Source organism: Dasypus novemcinctus, chromosome 1 (assembly GCF_030445035.2).
Source record: "Dasypus novemcinctus isolate mDasNov1 chromosome 1, mDasNov1.1.hap2, whole genome shotgun sequence".
Taxonomy (NCBI): Eukaryota; Metazoa; Chordata; class Mammalia; order Cingulata; family Dasypodidae; genus Dasypus; species Dasypus novemcinctus.
In genome coordinates this window covers 207,101,007-207,116,949 of record NC_080673.1, presented here as the reverse complement: position 1 = coordinate 207,116,949, position 15,943 = coordinate 207,101,007, and the positions used below count along the sequence as shown (strand labels likewise).

Genomic DNA, 15,943 nt, shown 5'->3' with positions numbered 1-15,943 from the left:
TGCACAAAATAATTGGTTTATATGCTGTATAAAAAATTGATTTGTATTTTTTTTGCATGTATTATGTAGTTTTATTTTGAAATGATTTGCCTACATCTTTAACTGTCTCCAAATGAGTCATCTTTGAAGGATTAGGTAGCTCATGTAAAATAAAGGGCTGACCCTTCATCATTGAGCTATAACTCCTATCATTGTCCTTTGAACTTGTCTTTCCTAAAGGTCTTGCTTTTCACCTAAACCTTGGAAATTGTAGAGCAAGGCATTTTGAGGTTTCTTCTGAGAACAAGGGCCCAGAGCACAGATACTGCTTTATCCTGAGATCAGAGTTCAAGTTTGAGAAATTGTGTATAGAGATGGGGGAGTGGGAGTGGAGGGTGCTGCTGCAAGGATCTGGAATTTCCTTTGGAAGAGTTTTTCTGGCATAAATAAGAACTGCCATGTTTATTGAGCATCACACATGAAGGGTAGGGAAGACCTGGGAATTGCTCAAAATGGGTATTTTTGGTAACCAGCTGTGTGAGAGAAGCTGTGACCGTAAAGCCTTTCTGGAGTATTCTTACGCCAGGTGGTTTCCTGGTATGTCCAGTGGGTACTTAACTGCAGAAAGTGCCTCCAGGTAGCTGGCTGGATACATTGCTTCTCTTGATAGGTTTATTTGATGTGTGCCAATTTAAAAGTAAAGACTAGCTGCTAAATGAAAACTTTTTATTTTGGAATCCTGACAGCAATTCTTTCTGATGTTAGAACTGTGACATAGTTGTCTGTAGGGGTTAGTTACTCTTGGCTTGTGAGGTGATAGATGCTATTACTGTTTAGTGAGTGCCTACAAGTGGGTGTGGTTATGCCCATTTCACTTGTCCTGAGGCCTGGGAAGATCAGGGTCACTTGGCCAAGGTCACACAGTAACAGAGCCAGGATTGTGGCCCCATCCTAATTATTTGCTCTTTTTTGCTGGACTTTGTTGTGCCACCCACATTTTCTCGAGTGGGAAAGCACACATCTGGTTTTTCTAGTAACTTCAAATAGTAAAAATAAAACTTAGAAGTGGAGAATATGATCTTTATTTCTATGTTTCTTTTTATTTCTCAGTAACATTTACCCAGGGGGCTGATAATATATGCTCTCAAGAAACTTAATTTTCGGTGACCTTGTGTTTCTGAAGAATCTCGTTCTCGTTCCTGGGTGAGTCTCCCTTGTCTCCCCAGCTAGGGGAGATGGTACTAGGCCCCCACCCCACCCCCCTGTGTTCCTGTCTTTACTTCCTTCAAACTGTTGCCAAATTCTGCATATTGTGTCAGGCTCCATAATCAGGACTAGAATTTACTTCCCTTTTAAACACCTTCTTGATGTTTTTCAATTCTTAACAGTTCCGGCCTCCTCCCTCCAAGCTGAAAAAGCCTAAGTGCCTTGGGTAAAAATATTCCCCCCATTTTTAAATCTCCCTTTGTTTCCTGATGGTGACTGTAGCTTTACTTGCAAGGCTTGTTTTCCCCACCCATCTCTGAAATTAACACATTTATCATGTTAAGGGAGTGAGTGCAGTAAAAGAAATGATTAAGTTAGGACCCGGAGGAGCTGGAGAAGTGGCAGTAGATAGGCCTGAAGGGTTCCTCCAAGTGCTGGACCTTGCGCGGGGAAAGACCACAGTGAGCGGCAGGCCCCTGGCGCCCCGGAGTAAAGTCGCATAGGTTCTGCTTTAATGCCTGTTTGGAGCCGTGAATTTGTTCCAGCAGGATAGATATATTAGGGAACAATTTGAAGCAAATGGGAATTTCACGTTTGCTTGTGCAGTTTCCTCTGTGAGATAGTAGGTGATTAGAGAAAATTGAACCCAGCTGAAGCAAGCCGCATAGGCATACGTAACCCACACACCTCAAACGCCTGCCAGCTGCCTCTGCTGACGGTGCTCTCATCCCCACGCAGGAGCCGCAGGTGCTGCAGCTTTCCCCCTTCTTCCCTGCTTCACAGCTCAACAAGTGCAGCCCTGCCACGGCCACTGCAGCGTGTGTGTATTTCTTAACTGTTTATATAATTCGTGCTGATTTCATTAAGTTCTTTTCTTTTTTTAATGTGTCTGACAAGGTTTTTGTTCGTTGTGTCCCTAATCCTATTTTTGCCATAAGCCTTGTATATTTATGCATAGTGTGGTGGGGTTTAGGAATACACATGAGGCAGGTGGGGAAGGGGAGTCGGCTACCTTGTAAAATGACAAGTCGGCCCTTATTCTGTGGGCAAGGATGTGCAGTCAGCAGCATTAATAAAATTTTTGGGTTTTTTGGAGTCTGGTGATCTTTTTTGATTTCCTTAGACCATTATACCTAAGTCCTTCCGTTCTCCTTGTGCTTTTCCTGTATCCATTGAAACATTTCCATTATCACGTGCTGTTTTTTTGGCTGTGTTTGTCCTGGCGACCCAGGGCCTTTGACTCTGATTTTCTCGCATTTCACCACCAACAAAGGGTGTTGAAGGAGAGTTGAGGTGAGCCTGCATTAGGGGCTTCGTTAGTGCTGGGGCTGCAGCTTACAAGCCCAATCCCACTGCCAAGAAGAGTGCCCCTGAGGGAGTTGTGTTTTGGTAGCTCTTTGGTGACAGCGGACATCCAGTCACTAACCAGCCACAGGGTGGAAGGGAATGCCTGAGCCAAGGGTCCCTCAGAGCCACACCAGTTGAAATCGGCCCCCTAGGTTGTGCATGTGAGGGAATTCCCACTGGGGGCACTGCTCAGCTGCTCTCTGCTGTTGGTATAGGACAAGGAACCGAAATTGTCACTCCCTGCCCTACCTGGCCCGGGTCTGCTGATGTGGACGGTTGAGCATTTCTGCCCTCTGTCCACAGTCACATGATCCCACTCATACCTGGGTCTAGTCAGCTAAGTTTCCCAGCTGGCCCTTTGGGTGACACCATACAAAGGCATCGGTGGACCCTGGGCTGGCAGCTGGGCACGCTGTCCTCCTGTGCATTCCAGGGCCGGTGACAGGGCCCTGGGGAAGGGTGTGAGGTTGTTGATGGCCTGGAGGGCCTGAGTCAGATGTGCCCCATTTGCCTCCTTGTCTTTCATTCTCTGTGGTGGGGTGGATGCTTAGGTTTCCTTCTTTTAAACCTTAGCTCCTGGCCCCTGGTCCTGCTGGCTGAAAGAAAAATGAGGAGTTAGGCAGGAAGGTGGGGGAACCACGGAGCTTCCCTGCTGTCCCAGAGAGGCTTTTATTTTTTTATTTTTTTATTTTGAGAAGGAAAAATGGTTTATTGATCCAGAGAGGCTTTTTAAAAAATATTTTATTTATTTATTTATTTATTTCTCCACACCCCCTTGTTGTTTTTCATTTGCTACGTCTCTTTGTCTTCCTTGTTTCTTAAGTTTTTCCTCCCTGTGCCTCTTGTTGTGTCATCTTGTTGCCTCAGCTTGCCACGCCTGCGGGTTGCATCACCTCACTGTCTTCTTTAGGAGGCACTGGGAACCTCTGCTCCCTGCTTTGTTGTGTCTTTCATTATGTTTTTTCTTGTATCTTTTGTTGTGCCAGCTTGCCGCGCCTGCCCATTGCACCAGCTCACTGTCTTCTCTAGGAGGCACCAGGATCCAAGCCAGCGACCTCCCATGTGGTAGGCAGGAGCCCAGTCACCTGAGCCACATCTGCTTCCCCCAGAGAAACCTTTTTACAAGGGGGTAATTCTAGAGACCCAGTACTCAGGTTCTTGGCACACTGAGTAGACTAGACTTGATGTCTTCGAATATCCCTCTTGGTTCTGAAAAATCGTCTAAATCAGTTACTGGTATAAGTTCATCAGACATGGCTGTTAGAGAAACCCCAGGCTCCAGGGGTTTCACTGACAAAAAGGTCAGCCTCCTGTTTGGGGGGAATTTTTCATTATATTCCCTTTGAGAAGGGAAGGAACAGAGCTCAGCCTTGGCCACCCAGCAGGAGCCAGCCATGCAGTAGTAGAGGAAGGCTCGCAGTTCCTGCTGCAAGAGCATTTCCTTACAGAACAGAAGCCCTGTCCAGGTAAAATGCCTAGTTCTAGGCCCACAGGCCTCTGTGGAAAAGAACACTACATGAAGTTTAATTTTCATATTTAATATTTTTCATTGATTTTGGAAAAGCTTAAATCCATTCTTAATTATTGGCCCTTAATTTCAAGACCTGGGTCACATAAGCAGGACAGCTCTGCACGGGCAGCTCTTCTTTCTGTCTAGTAGAAACAAAAGGCTTTGTTGATGGGCCTTGTGGTTGGAGAACTGGAAAGGATTCCCCTGCCGATCCGTGACAAATCCCTGAACAGGTCATTGTAGAGGTACCTTGGCTCTGGTGCTCCTTTTAGGCCTCGGGGCATTGCTCTTGTAGCCTGATGGCGGCACTGGCTTCTTCGGGGTCAAAAGAGAAATTCGAGAAAGATATGGTTTAGCTAATGCAGCAGCTGAGCCTGCCTCCTCTCCAAGCATAGTTTGCTGCTTTCCACTTTTAGCAAATTCGTTCACCTAGTCCCTGTGAAAAAACTCTGGGGAGACCATTGTTCCTAACTCTGAGCCTCTCTAGGAATGAGTAACTCTGGGAAAGGGCTGCCCCTACACCTCTGTGCCCACTGGCTTCAGCCTCTGGAGTTCTGAGCCTAAGAAGTCTTGATTAGCTACATCCTGCCACGTCTTTTCTGGAAATGAATAAAGCCTTGCTCAGAGCCAGAAATGTTTGCACACATTCTCATTCCAGTTCCATTTGGGAGAGAAGGCTTGCTTTGCTCTTATCTTGGTGCACTCCACCCTTGTAAGAAGAGTTTTCTGGCTTCTGACATAATATAAACTGCTGTTATTTACTTTATTGTCTTTCTAGTTAGAATATGCTCTTCGTGAGTGTCTATTTGGTTCACTTCTATACTTCTAGAACCTGCAGCAGTGCCTGCCCCAGAGTAGCACCCGTAATAGTTCTTCAGTTAATCGGCTGCTGGATTTGCCTCCTAAGCCTGAGAAATTCACTGTTTCTGTTTGACTTGGGTGAAAGCTGCAAGGGCAGGGATGTGTTTCCCACATTAAAAATGAGGGCACGGTGTGGATGTAGTTCAGTGGTTGAGTGCCTGTCTCCCATGGACGAGGTCCTCGTTTCAATCCCCAGGACCTCCTGAAGAAAAAAAAGAGGCACAGGGACAGTATTTTCACAAGGCGGCAGGGCTGACATAGCTGGAGCCTGGATGATTTGATTGCCTACTTGGCTATGCAACCTCATTTGTATAACAAGCAAGAAGCGCCTATTTTTTTTGGTTAGTAAAGCATGGTTATTGATGTGATGGCTTCACAGTTGCAATTAAGAAGCTTTAAAATGGAAGGTGGTGACTTGTAATGGTCGTGCCCAGGGTCCAGGAGGCGGGCACCACCTGCACTGGGCGTGGCCAGTTAACTGTGTGCAGCAAGAGTCTTTAGAAATTCATACTCTTTGACAGGCGCTCAGTAATTCTATTTTTAATATTCCATCTATGGAAATTTTTAAAACATGGGAAAAGTTACGTGTTTATGGTTTCATCAGTAGGGAGATGGGAGCTAGACATTCAGTACAGCCCATACCTGGTCGGGGCCTGACACTGGCATGTCCTTGATGGAACGAGAGGATTTAGGCTTCTCTGCTTTCAGCACACCAGTGTGAAAAGAGGTGGTCCTGGCTGGCTCATCCAAGCTCAAGTGTGTCCAAAGAGCTGTTGACAAATTTGCAGTGTGAACTCCAGTGTGGTGGCCACACTGGATGTGGTGCAGTGTGCCAGTGCAGCGTCTCCCTGGGAAATGCCCAGGAAGTTCCATTGGGATTGGCATTGCTCGGTGATCATGGTGCCAGATTAGTGGGATTTGGGGCCCTGCTTTTCAGTGGTCGGTTGCGTCCAACTCGGCAGGCCTGGCCCGGGCTGGCCTGAGAGCCCTCTGTATTTGCCAGGAGACTGGGCTGACCTGAGCTGTACCTTTCGGACTTTAGACAAGCTGCGTAGTTGCTGCTGGCCTGCTCCCTTTTCTGTCTCACCTCCCTTTCATTGGTTGTGGCAGTGACTGGTGATAGAATCCTCGGTCCCACTAGCATTCTTCCTGTTTTCTGCCTGCATAAGAAGCTATTTCTCACCATTAAGTACTGGTCTTATTTGTCAGATTCCTACTGAAGTTTGGGTGGTTGGAAGAGGGTCATTCTCTCAAGTATCCGTGATGGCTTGTTGGAAATAGTTAACCTCTAGCAATAAGTGATTAACCTGTAAGAACCCAGGAAGCATGAGCGCATCACCCCCCTCTCCCCATCCAGCTGGTCACCTCTCTCTTCCTCCTTCGCTCTCCCGCTGCCTCTGAGCCAAGCCAACTTTTTCTGTGCCTGGATTCCTATAAGTCTTCTCTTAACCAGTGACATTGAACAGTGTCTTGGTCAGTGTCCCGTCTGCCCTCACAGCACAGAGGTGACACAAGCACTCACTCTAAATGCAGGTCATAAATGTCTGTTGTAAAGCCCTTTGGATACGGTTTATGCGGCTGCTGGCGCTCCAGACCTTGCCTCCTGCTGCTCTGCCTCCTCTCGCTTCTCCCGCACAGTCGGCGCCTGGGATGTCCTCTTCCCTGCCCCCATCACTTCTTGAGTTACTGCTCCTGCTCCTCGGGCTCGTCTCCAGTGGCACCACTTCCTCCAGGAAGCCTGTCTTGACCCCAGATACAGTTTGGCTTCGGGGTCCTGCAGTTTGGCTGCTGTTCCCACTTGCCGGGAGTGGCCCTGTGTGGTCAGCAGTAGCCTGCTTCCTTGGGGTGGAGGCCGCGGGTGTCCTTAGTTCTCCCCGCCGGTCATCACTTCTGACTGTTTGCTGCTGCTTCCTTGAAAGTCTGGATTTTGTCTTAATATCTCCAGCTTCTCTAATTTTTTAATTCACTTTGGCCATCTCTTTCTCTATATTTTCACATAGAATCTGATAACTTGATCCACTTGAGTTCTCCAGAGGTTTTTTACTGCCTCTTTGACCATTCTCCCTGGATATCCCGCACTCAGCATTTGTCAAGCTGCGATTCTTTACATCCATCATCTGCTGCTTCTCTGCCTCCCCTAGTTTGCTTTTACCTTGTCGCTTCTGTAGAGTACAGCTAGATGCCTTCGCATGAGTTGTTTCTGTCCCACCCTCCTGTCAAAGTCTGCCTTGGAAATTCCTGGCCTCTGGCATTGCGGGCCATTCTCAGGGCTCCTGCCCCGGCCTTTTCTTAGTGGTGGGAACGCCATTGACCATCCCCAGCCTTGACCCCTCAGCCCTGAGTCAGTACTTTGCATAAACAGACACTGAACCTCTCCTTTGGGCAAGGCACTGTTTCTGCCACGTAGATAGAACCCCCGTGGCTGTGGGACATCTGTGTGAGGACGTAGGAGGATGGCAGTGCTGGTGGCTGAGGTGGAGGGGCACTGGCAGGTCGGGGAGGGAGTCCAGGCGCTGGTATTTACTAGTCGGCGTCAGTAGTAAAACTCGGGGGTTTTATTGTTCTGACTGCCTCTGCCACCTGATCTAGAACCTCGTGGCTGACAAGGGACCCCGTTCCCACAGACCTCCACCCTCCCCTCCATGAGCCCACACTAGTGCGCCTGGAGTACCCCCTTCCCGCCCGATTCCCTGCTGAAGTCAACTCTTTGGTAGGTTTTCCTCAGGCCAGCCTTCCGGCTTTATCTGTCCTTCTGACCACAAATTCTTTATTATTCCCAAAAGAGAAAAAAACAAATTTGTCAGGAATGGCCAGATTGACCCTGGGCATGGAGAGGCGTGAAAGGCCCTAAGAGCTAGAAGCCCAGAAAAATCTCCCAAGGGGCGAGGGGTCCATGGGCCCCCGGTGCACAGCAGTGTCTTGGGAGAGTAGTGCAGAGCCTGCAGGCCGACGGCAGAGACCAGCCTCTCGGACAGCCACACCTTTAACAACCACATTTGAAAAGCTAAAAACCTACTGAGCGAGACGCCAGAGGCCTCTGGAAGAGCTGTGGTGCGTGCATCCGGTCAGCGACATCTTGATTGGGTTTTCTCAAGTCTAAGATGATTTTTCTAAGTCTGGATGATTTTTCAGAAAGAAAAAAAAAGGAGAAACTACATTATAGGGGCATATCCAAGGTAAGGCGCTCCTGGGATCAGAAAAAACATGAGCATCAGAACCCAGGAAATGTGGCATGTCTGAGACCGACCCTCGGGTTTGGAGTGCCACTCTCTGTGTCCCTGCGGCATGGGAGCGTGAGTAGGACGGGCTTTGCTCCAGCCAGAGCCCCAGCCTGAGGGCCCACCTGGATGAAAGAACCAGCGGGCGTGGTGCTGGCTGCTTTGTCATTCTGTGCTGTGTCATTCTGAATGCCTGAGCTCATCAGTGGTCCCGTGGCAGGGGCTGGGTTGGAGGGGTGTCAGGAGGTGTCCTCCCACATGCTGGCAGCCTGTGGCAAAGTCCTGGGGTTCTTTCCTCTAAACCATTCAGAGTCAAAACAGAGGGTGTCCCCGTAGACCACAGAGTGCTGGAGAAGATGGCTGGGCTCAGGCTGGATGACCCCTTTGGGCGTCTGGAAACCTCTGGCTTCTTGTAAAATTAAGCCCTGTCCTGTGCTCCTTTCACACCGAGTTCATGTGCACGGGTCGTGACATAGACCTTAGCTGCCTGCCAGCCCTGCACCCTTGCCCCTGCGTGAGGTAGGAAGGTGTGCAGCCCTGGTCTTTTGTGAAGAGCTGGGTGGGCTGCGGCAGTGGTGTGGAGCCGGGTGGCGGGAAGCCTTCTCGCTGTTCCCAGTGCTGTCTTTGTATCTGCCTGTACTCGGATGGTCTTCACAGGTCCATCGAGGGAGCTGCATAGGTGAAGAGGAGACCGCCTTGCCCAAGGCCCAGGCACTTGGATTCAGTCCAGGCTGTTTGCAGAGTCGTGCTCTAACTGCAGGCAGCACTGAGCTGTTGGGACTCAATGGGAACCTCACAAAGTTGGCAGTGGTTAGATGTGTTCCAGAAAGTTCATTTGGCTGTAGGTAGGAGACCAGTTATGAGGAGGCTGTGGTAATGGTTAGGGGGAAAGTTGGGACAGTGGTGCTGGGGGTGAAAGAGGGATTTGAGATTTGGTGAGACTTGCGCTGCCTAGGTGTGCCTCATGTAGGTCTCTGTCTCTTCAGCCCCTTGGCCATTGTTGTAGCCCAGTGCTTCCCAGGGAGCGACCCCTGGAGCAGCACCACCAGCAGCACTCCCTTTCCAAACCGCAGAGAACTTCTCTTAAGTAGACTGGACCCTGCCGTCTTGCCTGTGTTGCCAACCCCTACCAAATTTTTAATTCTTACATTTTCTTTCAATATTTGGCTGCAATTTTCCACACTAACATTTTCAGTTTTCCTCCTACCCTTACTAAAAACTAAAACCTGACTGCCAAACCCTTAGGAAGACTGGATTGTCTTGTATCCGGCCTTTTCCCCAAAAGAGGTCTTGATACATACTTCAGGGACTCATCCCTGCAACAAACCATGTGTGGGCTGCATTTCTCTGTGGACAAGCCACCTCTGGGTCACTAAAAAAGTGATAAGTCATGCATGCCCTTATGTGAGAAGTAGCCTTGCCAAGAACATCTAATCTCACTTCCCAAAACTCAAAGAACAGTGTTGTATAGTCAAAAGATTTTATCCACCAATCTCTTTGACTTTAATATGTTAGTATTTTTTTCCTTTTAGACATCTGTCTTTTAAGGTTCCTGACCCTAAAACAACTCCTTTACCAACACCTCTCAACAAATGGTTCAGTTTGCCCTTAATGTTTTTCTTGAACAAGAGGAAACACTGTTTTCTTTCTCTTGACCCAGCTGCCAGCCCTACCCTTTGTGCCCCTACCAGCTCACTTCCCCATCCTGACTGCCTTGAAAATACTCCTGCAGCTGTGGAACAGCAGGAAAAAAAAACTCAGACTGGGGGGGGGTAGAGATTTCAGACTCTACTCTAAATGTCAAACGGGCTCTGGGCCTCCCCCTCCTCTCCCTCTCATCCTGGCCACCCAGGCACCCACGAGGCTCTTAAATGGATAGTTCTTATCTCCCTCCTCGTCTCACCCAGCCTTTACTCACTCAGGGGAGCCTGATGACCACACAGGAAAACATTCCGAACCTAGAGATCCTAAGGACCGAGTGGTCCTAATAGTGATCTCTGTAAGTCCTTCACCCCTTCCATTAAGCAGCCCCCCTCACTGTCTTGTGGGACTTTTTCTCCACCTACTTCCAGTCCTTTAAAAGCTGGCTGTCCTTTCTTTGAGCAGAGTACAGCTCTCCTCTCCCCCTTGCTGTCACAGCCCCCTGAATGAAGTTATCCTTGCCCCATGACATTGTCCAGTCATGTTTTTTCCACTGGCAAGCCAGGGGTCTGGGCTTAGTTCCTCCCTTTGTACAATGAAACAGTCATCTCTGAATCTCTGTTGCTTTGCAGTTGCTATGAGGCGTAGGTGAGCTAATGTGTGAGGAAACAGCTTATTTTTGTTGTGGCAGTTCTAGTTCACTTATCTAATCTCTTGGCTTCTTTCCAGCAGCTGGTATAGTACTTTGCTAGGGTTTCAACAGTCAAAAATTTGGAGAGTAGTAGATATAGCATAATGGTTGTCATTATAAACTTTGGGATCAAGTAGTCCTGTATTCCACCAGAATAATGTGGGAATGCATTAAAGAAAGTATATGAAGTGTTTGACAAAGAACCTACGTTATAGAAGGGTTCAGTAAATTACTGAACCAAGCTTTGTTATTGATGCAAGTGGCAGCACTGACCAACACAGTGTCTTTGTTTTTCAGGATTTGAGGGTTCTGGAAACCTAGCTGGCTCCAAACTCTTCAATGCAGGCCAGAGGCTGACAGACCTGCCTGTGAGGTGTTGAGAACTTCAGCTCCTTGCAAGCCGGGTTCGGACCCCTTCCTGTTCTGTAGGTCAGAGCCAAAGTACACAATGAGCACGGTAAGTTGTGTCAGCGTTGGGGTTTGTTTCAGAGCTGAGCAACTACCCACTTAATAGGAGGCATGTTAGCAAAGTATCATAAAGGTTCTTCTAAGTAACCCTAGTCCTTGTGTACAGGGAACCCTCTGGTAGTAACTCCAGCTTTCCCTTTTTTTAATCCCAAGCTGAATTCAAAGTGTCAGGGGTGGAGCTATGGCTGCGGGAAGACAGAAGGCTGAGAAGGAACGGCCTCAGGTTTTGAACCTTAATACTGTCTCAGCAGCTGTCAATGTCCTGCAAATATTAGGGCTCTGTGGTTTCCTTCAGCAAGCATTTATTTAATCATTCACAAACCTATTTACAGTTTTCCCTTCTATTTTCCCCCCACTTAATTTTTGATCCAGTGTGAGTGTATTGGTAGTAATTGGTAGTGAGAGTTTTCTTATATTCAGCAACCAAAGTTGATGGATCATTAAAACTACTCTTAGGGCTCTTATCAAATCTCAGAAGCAGCTCTTGTTTGGTGTAACCCCCATGTCACCTGGAGCCCCCTGAGTTGTAGAGAAGACAGCCTGGAAGTCCTCCCTGCTGACAGTCACAACACATTCCTCACCGTTGCTCTAAGGATCATAAGCTCAAAACATGTTTCTGAGGTCTAAATTCATTGTCAGGTGGACCAGATATAAGACAGCCTTGTTAGCAAGAAAGCTGTACCTGCTGGGAAACAAAAGCTCACCCGATTGTAGAGGAGAAAAGAATTATATTAACGATCTTGCAAGAACCGGTGCAACCTGGATAAAATGACTGGTACACCAAACAACAAGAAACACTGACATTTAAACCCTAACCTAACGCGCAGGTCCCTCCCCTGTTCCCCATTGATTGGGTGCTTCAGGGGTTCCAGCCTGTCCGAGAGGTCTGACTGGCTGTCACGGTTCCTGCTCTCAGTCACCACGTCTGTGTTCCCTGCGCTCCAGCGGGCTCGGCGCCACTTGCACTCCTGGCTCCACTTTTCAAGTTTGGCACCGCTTTCACTGTTGGCCCTGCCCTCGCTTCTCGCCATTGTCGCCCCTCGCTTTGGCCCCGCCCTTACTTTGCTCCATTGGCCACACACCCCCCTTGGCACCACTTTTCAAATCCTTGGTGCCAAAGCCACTAGAACCCCTTTCCTTCCCTCCAGTGGCAGAGCTGGCTCTGGCTTCCCGTTTGTGTGAAAATTAAACTTAACCCTTTTCTACAGCCTCATCATCTAGCTGCTTCTGGGTCCTGTGCTGAATCTCACCTACATTATCTTGTCCTTCCACAGTTACCAGGAACAAAGTGGCAAACAATCCAGGATGGGAAGAATGATGTAGTAAGGAACTAGAGTAATAATAATGTCTTCCATCTATCCTCAGTGCTTTGCAGCCGTTCATCTCCTTTACTCCCTGTAACATCTCCACAGGGCAGGTACTGCTGAGGACGTTTAGGCTAAGAAGTTAAGTCACTGTCCCAGGTCACACAGTAGGGAGGAGTGGAGCTTTGTGAAGAACTGGCAGGTCCAGTGTCAGAGGGAAGGAGCACCGAACCTCAGGGAGCCCAGGACCAGTAGGGGCGGTGCAGGGAGGCAGTGGCCAGGGGCAGGCTCAGTTGTCAGTCTCTGTCTCCATTGGGAAGGCTGGGGAAAAGCATATTCTCAACCTTGGGGCTAACCAAGTCAGAAATGCAGGGCATCTTGGCAACCAGTGCCCTAAGAATGTGGAAGAAAGGCTGCTTTAGAACATGTGACCTGCAGCCAGGTGTGGAGAGCCTGAGCCTTCCCAAAGGTATAGTAATGAGGCGACCCACTGGGGGCCCAAGGCCCATCCAGATGGAGTAGACTGGCGTAAAGCAACTTTGGTTCCTAGAGCTGGGGTGAGGAGAGGAATGAATGTAAGGGTGCAAATCACACTTGACAGTATCCTTGAAAAGTTGGAGACCACGTTTCTTGGAGAAAGACCTGCTTTCACAGTGGATATAAACTCAAGAGACTGGTGTTCTTCGGTCTAAAATACGAAACAGGATTTGTAAGGCTGAACACAGATTCAGGGAATATAGGTCTATACAGTTGTTTAAAGGAAGGGGTTCCCAGGGCATCCGCTGCCAAGGCCAAATCCTGACATGGACTAAGAAGCTTCCAGAGAGGTAGTTGCCATAAACTTTAAAAAATTATCTATTGTTGTTATTATTATATATTTTTAAATATATGTTATATATTTTTAGAGAAGATGTGAGGTTACAAAACAACTGTGCATAATGTGCGTATTCCCATACATCGCCTCTTCACCAGTGCCTGACATGTTGTGGAACATTTGTTACAGATGATGAAAGAACATGATCGGGCTGTTACAACTGTGGTCCATAGCATACACTTGGTATATTTTTTCCATATGCCCCCTATTATTAACACTATTATTAATATTGCATGTTTGTTCTAGTTCATGAGAGAACACTCATATTTGTACTGTTAACCAAAGTCCGTTTTCCACCACAGAGTTCACTGTTACCCAGTCCCGTGCCTTGTACTTTCTAACCAGTGTGTACTCAGTGGCTCTCAGTTTCATCACAGACGTGCAGCCCTCGCCCCAGTAAACCTTTGAACGTTTTCCTTAGTCCAAAAGGAAAGATCCCACTCCCCGTTACTGACCCTTAGCATGATATAGTAACTTCTTTGACATTGATGTAAGAATATTACAATTATTGCAGTATTTAACTAAATTTATTACTATAGTCCATAAGTTACATTAATTGTATTTTACCCTTGTATTACCATATTCTTTCCGCCTTGTAATAATGACATACATTTGTTCTAGTTCATTAAACATTCTTGTGTTTGTACTGTTAACCACAATCCCATTCACCGTCCAGTTCACTGTGCTGCAGTCCCTAGGTTATTCTCTAGCTTCCTTTCAATTGATGTTTCTGTCCCTAGACTTCTCCTTTCGACCATAATCACGTTAGTTATACTCACTATGATGTGTTACCATCAACTCTGTCCATTTCCACACTCTTATAGTCAGGCTAGTTAATTCTGTAAACATTAAGCATCAGTTCCCCTTCTCAGTCCTCATATCCTGGTAGTGTATAGTCCAGGTTTTACCTCCCATGTGTTTATTCTTCAGATTTAGTTCATGTTAGTGAGAACATACAATATTTGTCATTTGTGTCTGGCTTATTTCACTTAGCATAATAGCCTCCCAGTTCATCCATGTTACCATATGTGTCCCAGTGTCATTTCTTCTCAGCAGTGTAGTATTCCGTCGCATGTATGTGTACCACACTTGCTTATCCATTCGTCCGTTGGTGGACACTTGGGTAGTTTCCTTCTTCTGGCAACTGTGAAGAAGGCTGCTATGAACATCAGTGTGCAGATGCCTGACTGCATCCCTGTTCAGTTCCTCTGGATACATTCCTGGTAGAGGGACTGCTGAGTCATGCTGCAGTTCTATAATTAGCTTCTTGAGCAGCTGCCAGCCTGTCTTCCACAGACAGCACCATTCCACACTCCCACCAGCAGCGAAGGAGTGTTCCTATTGCGCTACAGCCTCGCAAGCACTTGTTGTATTTTTTTTTGTTTTTTTTTAATAATGACCATTCTGTGCCATGTGAGATGGTATCTCATAGTAGTTTTGATTTGCTTTTCTCTAATAGCTAGTAATAGTGAACATTTTTTTTCATGTGTTTTTTAGCCATTTGTTTTTCCTCTTGAGAGAAATGTCTAAGTCATTTGCCCATTTAATTGGATTGCTTGTTCTTGTATTGTTGAGTTGTATAATCTTTTTCAAGTTTCATTTTTTAATTTTTAATTTTCAAAGATTTATTTATTTATTTCTCTCCCCTTCCCCTTGTCCCCCATTGTCTGCTCTCTGTGTCCATTCGCTGGGTGTTCTTCTGTGTCCACTTGCATTCTTGTCTGGTGGCACTGGGAATCTGTGTCTCTTTTTGTTGCATCATCTTGCTGCGTCAGCTTTCCATGTATGCAGCCGCCATTCCTGGGCAGGCTGCGTTTTTTGCGAGGGGTGGCTCTTCTTGCAGGGTGCACTCCTTGTGCGTGGGGCACCCCTGTGTGGCACAGCACTCCTTGCATGCGGCAGCACTGTGCATGGGCCAGCTTACCATCTTGGCCAGGAGGTCCTGGGTATCGAATCCTGGACCTCCTATATGATAGGCAGATGTTCTATCAGTTGAACCATATCCGCTTCCCTCTATAATCTCTTTATATAGCATGGAAATTAAACCTTTATTGGATAAGTTTTTTCCAAATGTTTTTTCCCATTGAATGGAGTTCCCTCTCTGTCTTTAACAAAGTCCTTTGAAACGCAAAAGAGTTTTAAGTTTGAGGAGGTACCATTTATCCATTTTTTCTTTCGTTGCATGCTTCAGGTGTAAGGCTCAAGAAATCATCACCTACCACCAGATCTTGAAGATGTTTGCCTACATTTTCTTCTAAGAGTTTTATGGTTCTAGCTTTTATATTTAGGGTTTTTTATTTATTTTGAGTTAATTTTTATATAAGGTGTGAGGTGTAGGGATCCTCTTTCTTTTGGATATGGATATCCAGTTCTCCCAGCACCATTTTGTTCCTGTACAGCTGGGTGAGTTTGACAGCCTTGTCAAAAATCACTTGACCATAGATGTGAGTGTCTGTTTATGAACCATCAGTTCGGTTCCTTTGGTCTATATGTCTCTTATGCCACTACCATGCTGTTTTTTTACCTCTGTAGCTAGGTAATATGATTTAAAGTTTGGAAGTGAGAGTCCTCCAACTTCATTCTCCTTTTTAAGATGTATCTGGCTCTCAGGATTCTTTTTTTATCTTTGGCATTTAACGTTCTGGTTAGTGTATGTGTTGGAGTAGGTCTGTTCGGATTTTTTGAGTGGGAGTAAGTTGTCCTTGGACAAGACTGTCCATGTCCTTCAAATGGTTGGGAAATTTTCTACCATTATTTCCTCAACTATTCCTCCTGCCCTTTTTCTCCCAGGATACCTATGACACGTATGTTTTCATGTCTCTTGCTGTCATTTAGTTCCCTGAG

The 15,943-nt window shown here is 46.9% G+C and overlaps 1 protein-coding gene across 1 annotated transcript in view; it reads left to right on the top strand.

The window, feature by feature from the left end:
• The window catches only part of RNF4 (ring finger protein 4), a 34,577-nt gene that overhangs the window by 2,455 nt on the left and 16,179 nt on the right, over window positions 1-15,943 (top strand). The window contains exons 2-3 of the mRNA XM_012521054.4: window positions 1,090-1,182; window positions 10,751-10,910. Of these exons, the coding sequence (XP_012376508.1) occupies window positions 10,902-10,910 (9 nt within the window). The 5' untranslated portion in view covers window positions 1,090-1,182; window positions 10,751-10,901. The remainder of the gene's footprint in view (window positions 1-1,089; window positions 1,183-10,750; window positions 10,911-15,943) is intronic.